This window comes from Microtus oregoni, unplaced genomic scaffold (assembly GCF_018167655.1).
Source record: "Microtus oregoni isolate MIOR12 unplaced genomic scaffold, Mior012 000060F_ref0000265, whole genome shotgun sequence".
Taxonomy (NCBI): Eukaryota; Metazoa; Chordata; class Mammalia; order Rodentia; family Cricetidae; genus Microtus; species Microtus oregoni.
In genome coordinates this window covers 11109473-11119780 of record NW_024543870.1, presented here as the reverse complement: position 1 = coordinate 11119780, position 10308 = coordinate 11109473, and the positions used below count along the sequence as shown (strand labels likewise).

Sequence of the window (10308 nt, the reverse complement as noted above, 5' to 3'; positions counted from 1 at the left end):
AAGGGGTGGGATGGGGGGAGGAGACAGGCTCTCATTTCTGCTGCTCACCCCAAAGACCACAGCCAGGTACCCAGGCCCCCGTTCAGCAGACAGGTAGTGCTTCCCGCTAAGACCCGAGTCTCGTGTTTACCCCTTGCATGCCTCCCATCTGCTTCCCAGGGTCCTGGGACAGCAGAATCCATCCCTTTCCAAAGGATAGAGAAAATGGTTGCTATAGTTACGCCCATAGGGGCCTACAAGTACCAGGTGTTTCCATACACGTTATCTCATTGAGTCCTAAAATAATCCTATAGGGTGTGTTTCCATTCTTTGTTTTTGAAGAGAAGCAAGGGGTCAGGGAGACGGAGTCATTTGCCCCAGGCCATGCGGCCAGAAAGTAAGGGTTCGACCCAGGTCCTTTGCCCACAGCCTTAGGGGGAGAATCAGATCCCTGGTTATCTGCCCTTTGGGTCAGTTGCCCTTCCCTGACTTTCCCATGGCCAGGTCACCAGGGAGCTTTCTCAGGAATGCAGGCCCAACTTTAGGGGAGCCCAGTGAGATGGAGTATAAACTCTCACTTCTGACTGGGCCAAGTCCAGCTTCAGAAGGAAATAGGAGGTATGACTGCCAGTGAATTTTTCCTTGCCTCGCGTATCTCAAGCCCAAGCTGAGGAACAGGCCTTCCTTCTCCAGTTAGGCCCTCACACATCTGGACCCTCGTTCCAGAATCCAGATAGAACACACACACACACACACACACACACACACACACACACACACACACACGACAGCTGAGAAGTGGTTGCGGATCCTAGCGCCAGGCCCCAGTACATCAGCTGTCCTTGTCTAAAGCATTGTTGGGAAAGCCTCAGGTAGGGGCTCGGGATGTAGCTATGTAGGTAGTGTTTGTCTAGGATGTGCAAAGAAAGCCCTAGAACCCACGTCCAGCGCTATACACACCATATAGTGGTGCGCCCGTAATCCTAGCACTCAGGAGATGGAGAGAGGATGGAAGGTTCATGTGTGGCTGCACAGTAAGTTTGGGGTCAGCCTGGGACCCCTGAAACTGTCTCAGAAAAGAAGTGGGAGGCATAGTGAAATGCAATCCCTTCTTAGCTTCCAGCCAGGTCAGCCAGCCCTGTTCCACGTGATCCTAACTGGTGCTCGGTTAGGAGCTAACGGGGCCTCCGGAACCATCGTATCCAACCCTCTTGCTTACAGATCATCAACACTGAGGCCAGAAGTGGAAAAGGGCTTGCCTTGTGTCATCGTAGGGGCCAAGAGAGAGCTCTGGTGTCCTGTGCTCAGAGAAGGGTGCTATTGAGCAGAAGTCAAGTCCATCTTGTCTCCATTGGCTTAGATGTCCTTTCTGGGCTTTTAAAGAAAATGGGAGATGGAAAGGAAGTTCTAAATTGCACAGGGCAAAGTTAGAAGAAAAATCAAGGTTTGGGGAAGAAGCCCCTCAAGAGGCTTTTATGTTTTGATTTGGGTTTTTTGGTTGGTTGGTTGGTTGGTTGGTTGGTTGGTTGGTTGGTTGGTTTTTGATGAAAAGACTTTGCTGTGTATCCCTGAGTGGCCTCAACTTTACAGCCCTCCTCCTTCAATCTTTCCCCAGTTTTGGGATTTACAGGCAAGTGCCATCACGCAGCTGAGGAAATACAGAATTAGACATCAGAGAGGTTCAGCTAGTACGTGGACCTGTGGTACAAGTTTCCTTAGTGTTGGGGCCAGTCTCCTCTGGGAACATGGGCATGATGTGAGGTCTTAGCAGAGATAAGCATACATGTAGACAGAGGGCTGGCCCCTCACCAGAAAGTACAGTGAGCAGTGGGGAAGGGTAGTGGGGAGGCATGCCTAGACAGACTCAACTCCAATGACCCCCACCCCAGGTGGAGATGGGGTGAGAGTCCTCTACCAGGTTCATCAACCCTTCCCTCACTCTGATTGCTCACAGCCCCCATCATTATGGGTGATGGGGCACTGTCTCCCCGGCACCAGCATCCAGAGACCTGGCCAGGCTTCATCTCCAGCAGAGACATCAGTTAGGGACACAGCACATCCTCCAATAAGGAGGCACACAGGCCCCCTTTGAGCTGAGACTGAGTTCACAGGAAGAGATGGAGATGCTGTGTCCTGGAAGGGAACTGTACCCCAGGCTAGGATAACCACCCCCCCCAGGTGCCTGCACCTCTTCTGGACCTTCCAGTAGGTTGAAAGCCCCATTCTCTGTTTCCTTTGAATCAAGTCCACTGTCGTGTGCTAGCTGTAGGCTGATAATAGAAATCACAGCAGCCAGCTTGTACCTGATACTCTGTGTTTACTCAGCGCCGTCACCAACGTCGTCACACAGGCCCTGGCCACACCTGCTGAGGGTCCTGGGGTTTGTTGTTCTTTTTGTTTGGTAGAAAAACAAATAGACAGTTCTGAGAACTAGAGCTGGAAGCTGTGTTCACTCTCGAGGCCACACTGCTCAGCATACAAGCTGCCATTCGGTGGTGGGGTGGCTCACCACTGGCAGGCTGTGGGCTAGATTCCCATCTTCATTTTACAAAATAAACTGAGGCTGAGTAAGATGAAGGAATGGAAGTGGAGCTGACCTGAACCCAGATGTGTGCTGCTGGGATGTGAGATGCTGGCTTCTGTGGTCTCTCTTTTGGGGGGATGTCAGGAAATTTGCTGGCTCATTTTTTATCTGTATGTGTCACTTGGGCTAATCAAAATCCTCTTTTTTAACATTGTTTAATATTTATTTATTATGTATACAATATTCTGTCTGCGTGTATGCCTGCAGGCCAGAAGAGGGCACCAGACCTCATTACAGATGGTTGTGAGCCATCATGTAGTTGCTGGAAATTGAACTCAGGACCTTTGGAAGAGCAGGCAATGTTCTTAACCGCTAAGCCATCTCTCCAGCCCCCAAATCCTCTTGAGGTGACTAGTGAAATTGCCACGCACCACGCTCCCCCCCCCCCCCCCCGTCTGCACTCTATGCGCCAGAACCCAGTTCGCGAGCTTCGGACAAGGGGCTGGAGGTTGAGGAAACACACACAGAGACAGACCGACACACAGACCTTCAAACACTGGTACCAAAAGCCCTTCTTTAATAGCACCATGGAGGCTTAAATACCCTGCAGTCAATGGCCAACAGATGAAAATCCCATCCTCTGATCCTCTAGGCTAGGCACAGCTTCTAGTAACTTCAATTAGAAGGCTTTAGACAGGGAAGAGCACCTGAAAGCCAGGACTCAATTAGTCCCAACAGAAATCTCTGTGGAGTAGCTAGGCAGGGTGAGAAACACAGACTCCCAGTGGCAGGAAAACGGAGACCTGGAGAACTATAAGAATCATCCAGTACCTAGACCCGCACTGGCCAGGCTCAGGAACAAGTTACAGAGCCGACTTACTAAAGGAATACCGAGGATGTCCTCTCGAGTCTCATGGACACAGCTGTCACTTCCCTCCCCTCCCCCAGATGCCTACCATACCCTGACATCCCATACCCTCCCCTTCTGTTTTCCTCCTCACAACACCTTGTTCTCAGCGAGTTTCCAGTCAGCCTCCCAGAGATGGTAATTGATAGGGTTCTAGGGACTACCTTCTCTCAAGATTATTCACCTTTTAGTCAAGAGCTAAGCAAGAGTGGAAAGCTTTGCACAACTGTACAATTTCTACACAAGGGCAGACTGCGATCCCTTGAAACAGTGCCAGAGAACTGAGCATCTGACTAGCTAGGTGTGCCCTAGGGAGGCTTTAGCAGAGAAGGAGCCTGTCCCCCCCCACACACACACCAGTGCCTATGGCTCTGGTCATCAGGGTGTTGGACTCCTCAGTCAGACACCCTTCTCTGTCAGGGAAGGAGGGGGAGCTTGGTGTACCCCTGAAATGTCTTCCTTAGTGCTCATCTCCTTACCCCCTGCAGCAATTCCACTTTCTCTTAAGAAGCATTGAATTGAGTCTACTTACTGCAGTGTTCAATGGGGGGGGGGGACCTACATGGCACCCCACTCCTAAGCAGCCCCACCTCTTGACAGGATTCTATGCTGTAATTAGGAGCTGAGGCAACAGTCTCTCTACCGAGACACACCCTGGGCATCCACCATCAGTGAGGTGTTTTGGTACCAGAGCTTATTCATCCATGGTCAGAGACCTCCACGTTTGAAAGGCTTATCTCTACTGTTTCTCCCCAACCCATTGTCTAGGACCGTGCCATGCCTGTTCTGTTCCCTCAAATCCAGTAAACTTAGAGATAGAATTTGTGGGATACTAGTATTTTTGTGCCTCAAGCCATTCTGCATCAGATGCACATACAAACATAAACCTGTACACAGTCAAACACTATTATTAACCCCTACATACCTATGACAGGTAAATATGCATGTGTATGTGCGGAGACTCAGGTACATATAGGTATAAAGTTACACAGGCTAACATATCCAAGACAAGTTTCCATAAATACGCAGAGAGGTGCAAAAGTGTGCACATAGCACACTAGTACAAACACATTCACACATACCTATGTAGGCTCACACACAGATAGCACATCTATGCATACACAAAAATACAAGTGTGCACCTTTACAAGCACGTGTACAGAAATTGTGCATGAGCACACACGCACGTACAATTTGAGGTTCTCTCTATACCCTTCAATACTCTGAACTTCCTGTTCTGTCAACTCTAAACCCTTTCTGCAAAATCCTTCTAGCCCAGGGTCCTAGCTGGCCTAAAGTTAAAGGCAACAATGATACTCCCTCTGTCACCCCAGGTCTGAGAACGGGAATTGAAGGATTTCTGAGGCCTAAGATAATAGACCTAAGAGTGGGGTCTGTGCTGCTGCCAGTCTCCTGCCTTTGGCTTCCTAGTGGAGGACAGATCCCTTCAGAATCATGGCCTCTCTACAGAAAGGGTGGGTGATGAAGGAGGAGAGGGCCGCCTCTCTCCAGACAGCCAATGGAGCCTGGGAGAATGAGTAATGGAAGCGGTTGCTAGATAACAGAAAAGCACCCCACTAGAGGAACAGATCTCTTTCTCCAACAGAGGGTTTTACCCCATACCCCCAGGGTGTCCCACACATCCAATCACATTATTGCATACCAGATCTTGAGAAAGCCCCATCTCTTCCTTTGTGGAAAGCCACTCAACTCCCCACCTCATAATGAGATCAAGCAAAGGCAGGACCAGCCTCCCACCAGAGAGATCTCTGTTCTCCTCTCAAGGTAGAAAGGTGAATCAGAGCCCAGTGAAGAAGAGACTGCAGAGAGCATTCATTGCTCAGCTTCTGGGTGACTCCATGCGGCCGCCACAAACCCCAAGCTCTGTCACTGCTCCCCACCTGCAGCAGGCTGCCTAGCCCCATCATCTTGAACTTCCAGGGTTTTTCCAACAAGCAGGAGTCTCCCAGAAAGGGCAACGAGGAAACAAGACTTGTTGTGAGTGGTGGCACACGCCTTTAATCCCAGAAGAGGCAGGCAGATCTCTGTGAGTTTGAGGCCAGCCAAGTCTACAAAGTGAATTCCAGGGAGAAAAAAAGGAAGAAACAAGACTTAGGGAATGCAGGGGGAAGCTGACTTTATGACCAGGAGAGGCAGGAGACAGAACTGAATGCCAGAGGCTGGGACACCAGCAGCCAGGGCTGTGGAGACAGGAGGTTCAGAGGTAGGGTCTTCCTCCAGCTTAGAAGGAGCAGACGAAAGGCAGGCGAGTCTTGCAGGAAGCTCTTTGCCAATGGCCCCCTGCAGCAGAGAACACAGTGAATCACATCCCTCTTGCTCTAGCATGCATTCCGCCACTGCACTAAAGTGCCTCACATCTGCCACGCATGCTGTTCACCACATCTGCAGTCAGAAGCTAGCATTTTGTCTCAGCCATCACCAGTGCCTTAAGTCATTCCAGTTTGTCCACGGGGAATCAGAGGAAGTGCAGGGTTCCCAGCAACCTCCTCCACAAGCTACCCCACTATCCCATCATCTGGTCTTGCCCTGAGAAGTCTGTGTACCTCAGCTCTCCCCACAGACCAAGTCTTAGTTCTCCACATAGAGTTAGTAGGTTCGAAGAGGGATGTCCAGGCAACTCAAAGCAACAGCAGCTAAAATTCTACTCTATCAATGCATCTCCTTGTTGGGAGCCTGTTCCTCTCACCTGTGGTGCACAGAGTCACACAGTGTCCTCCCCCATTCCCAGGCTGCCCTGGGGCCCAGTTTCCAAAGTCCCAGCAGCTCCCATCAGTCCACCGAAACTTCTTCCAGAAGAACTAGAGAAGAGAGAAAGCGAATCAGAGAACCAAAGAAGGTAGGAAGATCCAAGCCACTGCTGACCCCCTTCATTGCCTGCCTGGAAAGAAGCCGAATACTCTCGTCACCCACCTCTCAGTGTTTGCATGGGATGGGATGGGAAAATAACCATTGCTCCCAGACACCATACAGGCCAGGTTTCCCCAACTGTACAGATCTGATTGACATGCAGACTCAGATTCTGGAGCTCAGGCATGGGGTCTATTATTCTGCATCTCTTGCAAGCTACCAAGTGATGATGCTGAACCCTTACCTTCTTCTTTATGTCCCTGTCACCAGAAGTAAGTAGTTCTCTCTGCCACACACTCCCACCATGACATACTGTGTGTCAAGTCCAGACCAACACCTTCAAGTGAGTGTAAGCTGAAGCCTCTGAAACTATGTCAAGATAAGCCTTTCTTCCTTTTAAGTTGGTTCTCTCAAGCATTTTGTCGCAGTGACAGCAATTGATAACAATTGCCAGTTTTCTTGGTGTAAATTTCCCATGGTTAATTTTGAGCACAAACCTGAAGTTGCTGAATAGAATTAGTGAGAGGTGTGGGTAATCAATTCTCCCAAGACAGTGCAGGGCAACTCCAGCATCCTTTGCCTATCATTTAAAGGACACCTTAACTGTGGAGTCAGTGAATGAGCCCTCAAGACAGTCCAAGCTTTCTATACTGAGTTGGGCCCTAACTTACCCAGCCCTTGAGGATGCCTCCTATCCAGATGTGAGACTGGTTGATCTTCCTGGCCAGGCACTGAATTTGGAAGTTGAAACTGTAGCTGTGGACGGAAGCAAGGTTACCTCGGTAGCATCTCCTGCAGACGCACTGCAGAGGGGAGAAATGGGAGAGAGAATTCACTCTCTTTTGCCTCAAGATCCTGAATCGCCAAGAAAGATCCCTACGACTACTCACAGATTCAACACAGGAACCCACTTGCTTCCCTCAAGCCTATATTTTGCTCCTTTGACAGTGGTCATGAAATCCTTATAGGAAGTAGTAATCTTAATTATAATTATAGCCATCACTTACAGACTGTTCCACATGATAATTCAAAAACATAATCTCGTCTGGCCTTCATTACAATTAAAAAGCACCGGTACCATACAGTCAGCCTTCCATAGCTGTGGGTTTCATGCCCACATAGTCAATCAACCATACATTGAAAATGTCTGTATGTTTGTATGTGGGGCTCTGGGAGTATTGCATGTATGTGCATGCGAGTGTGGATTGCACATGTGGAAGCCAGAGCAGGACATCAGATGGGGTGTCCTCTGTCACCCTCTGCCTTACTGTCTTGAGCAGGGACTCTCTCTGAAGCAGTATACAGGATAGACTGCCTGGTCAGTGAGCTCCTAGGATCTGCCTGGCTCTGCCCCCTAGTGCTAAAGTTATAGGCATGCACTGCCATATCCAGATTTTCCCATGGGCACTGGATATTTGAACTCAAGCCTTCATGCTTGCAGAACAAGCTCACTTTACCCACGGAGCCATCTCCTCAGCTCCCGAAAAAGGTATATTTTTAGGTATGCTTACTCTGAGCAATACTCTTTCCTTTGACATTAGTCCCCAAATAATAAAGTATAAGATCTATTCTCATGGTGTTTACACCGCAGTGTTATAAATAATCTCTAAATAATAGAGATGGTTTAAAGAACACAAGAGGGGTAACGAGAGGGCTCAGTGAGTGGCAAATGAATTTGATACCAGATCATGCATGGAGGAAAGAGCTGTCTTCTGACCTACATGTATGTGTCATAGTTTGTACACCCCCCACAAATACACAATAAATAAACATGCATAAAAGTTTAAAATACAGGAGAATGGGCAAGGATTATATGCAAATACTATGCCATTTCTCTGTAAGTACCTTGAACATAGACGTTGGTGTCCATTGGGAGGGTCCTAAGACCAACGTCCCATGGAGACTAAGGGGCAGCTATAGATCTTTATTTGGAAGAGCCTGATCTCTGAAAGGTAAAGAGAGTCACCCACAAATCAACCAATTGTCAATCAAGGGAGGGAGTGTTGTTTTAGCACAGTGGTTTCTTTTCTTTGTTGGGGGTAAGATTATTCTTTTAAAATTCATCCAGCACTGTTGTCAGATCTTGAGACTTCCTAGTTAGCATGCACATGCATGCACACACACAGTTAGACACGCACACATGGCAGATCTGAGTGAGGCACAGAAGGGTATGTCTGTTATTTTGACTCTTCCCTCTTATAGGAGTTGTTTTTTAATGCTCTATCTGGTTTTAATACAATATTCTATTTGTAGATTCTCATACATGCATTTAATGTATTTTGATCATATTCATCTCCCCACTCCCTCCCCTAGCTCCTCCTGAACCACACACACACACACACACACATCTTTCCAACCTCATAGCCTCTCTTTAGTAAACATACAACCCACTGAGACTAATTAATGCATGACCATAGTCAACCTACCAATGACCATACCCTAACGAAAACTGACTTTCTCTGCCTTAGCAGTCATCAATTGCCAATAACTCGTCACCTAGGGGTGGTGCTTGTGGACCCCTGCACACCCACGATGGAATGTTGACTGGCTTGATCCTGTCTTGAACAGGCAATCGAAACTGTTCTGGGCTCACAAATCATCTCAGTCATGTCTAGAAGAAACTGCTTCACTTCACCCCAATCCCCATCACCAACATCTTTCTCTTACACATTTTCCACCTCCTCTTCCATGAAATGCAAATATCTCTCTCACCAAAGTGTTCTAATGCAGATCATTGGTTCTAAAGTTGCAGTCCTCAGACCAAGAAGATCTTTATTCCCTGAGACACACACCCCCACCTCCTGCTTCAAAGACTGTGAAGATGGAGCTGTCATTCCTATATCTTAACCAGACCTTCAGGCAATTCTGCAGCTTTGGGAAACACCAGTCTAAATGAATACAGAACAGAAGTTTTAACGTAGTGCCTTTCCCCTCCCTTGACCTTTCACCATGTCTTCCTATCACTTACCTGAGCTTTATCAAAAGTCCTGGGAGTCCTCACCAGCACGTAGCGACAGCTCTTGCACCCAGGAGTTCCCTGAAAATGAGCTATGTCCTCTTCTCTGGGACATGTTGAGTCCGACTCCTCATCCTCAAAGATGTCTTGATGTTTGGAACCCTCAGTCTCCTTTCCCTCTGTCCACATTGTCTGTGGGGTCAAAGCCAAATCTCTTCCCTGATCCTTTGAACCATCGGCATCCTGCCACAGGTCTGGCTCTCTCTTTGGGATCTCCTGATGGTGGCGAGTGGTCTCTAGGAAGAAGATGGTAACGTGCCATCACATCGGAGTCCCTCTTCCTCCAGCACCTCGGACAGCTCTAACTGTCCCCTTGAGCTTTGAGTCCTAATCTGGAGCCACACACCAAGAAGGAACTTCCTCCAGATTGAGCAAAAAGAGATGTCTCGCACCAGATTCATAGACGGACAATAGCCTGAACTCTGACTAATTGTCACCACAGGTATGTATATGGGTGGGAAGACCTTGTGTGAGAAGCCTGAAATGATCACTGGCCCTTTATCTTATAATATAGGTGCTTTGGTTTTGTTTGTTTCCTTCTGAAGGAACCAGTTTTGGGTCTGGGAGATAGCTAACCAGAGATGTGTGAACAACCTAAAAGAACTCTCTGTGACCCTGGCCCTATGGCAACAGCAACAACAACCAAAAGGGTGGGAGAGAGGGGAAGGGAGAATGATCGATGGGAATAAAAGGGAAGGACTTACCCATATAAGAAGCAGAAACTGTCCCCAGCAGGAGAAGGGACAGGATCAGGGGCTGTTTCATGTCTACTTGATCTTGCAGTCGAGGCAATTCTGCCTTTGTTCTCACAGCTGTCCTGTCTGTGTCCAACACAGCTTCTGGTGCATGACATGATACTTGTCATTTAATTACCCAATTAAAGGGAGAGTCAGGGAGCTCCTCTTTCTCCCTTCCCTCTTCTTCCCTGAGCTGAAAAATCTGAAACAGGAGTCAGCAGTGGACAGGATGGGCAACTGAGCTGCAGAAACCCCTGCTAAGATCTCCATGGCCATTC

General features: G+C 48.4%; 1 protein-coding gene across 1 annotated transcript; it reads right to left on the bottom strand.

The window, feature by feature from the left end:
- Nucleotides 1-5651: 5651 nt before the first annotated feature.
- LOC121439246 (proteoglycan 3-like) lies at nucleotides 5652-10058 on the bottom strand. The gene is made up of 5 exons (XM_041639674.1): nucleotides 9998-10058; nucleotides 9246-9529; nucleotides 6949-7080; nucleotides 6117-6228; nucleotides 5652-5710 (listed from the first exon to the last, which is right to left on the bottom strand). The coding sequence occupies exons 1-5, from the start codon at nucleotides 10056-10058 to the stop codon at nucleotides 5652-5654; spliced, it is 648 nt and encodes a 215-aa protein (XP_041495608.1).
- Between the last annotated feature and the right edge of the window lie 250 nt (nucleotides 10059-10308).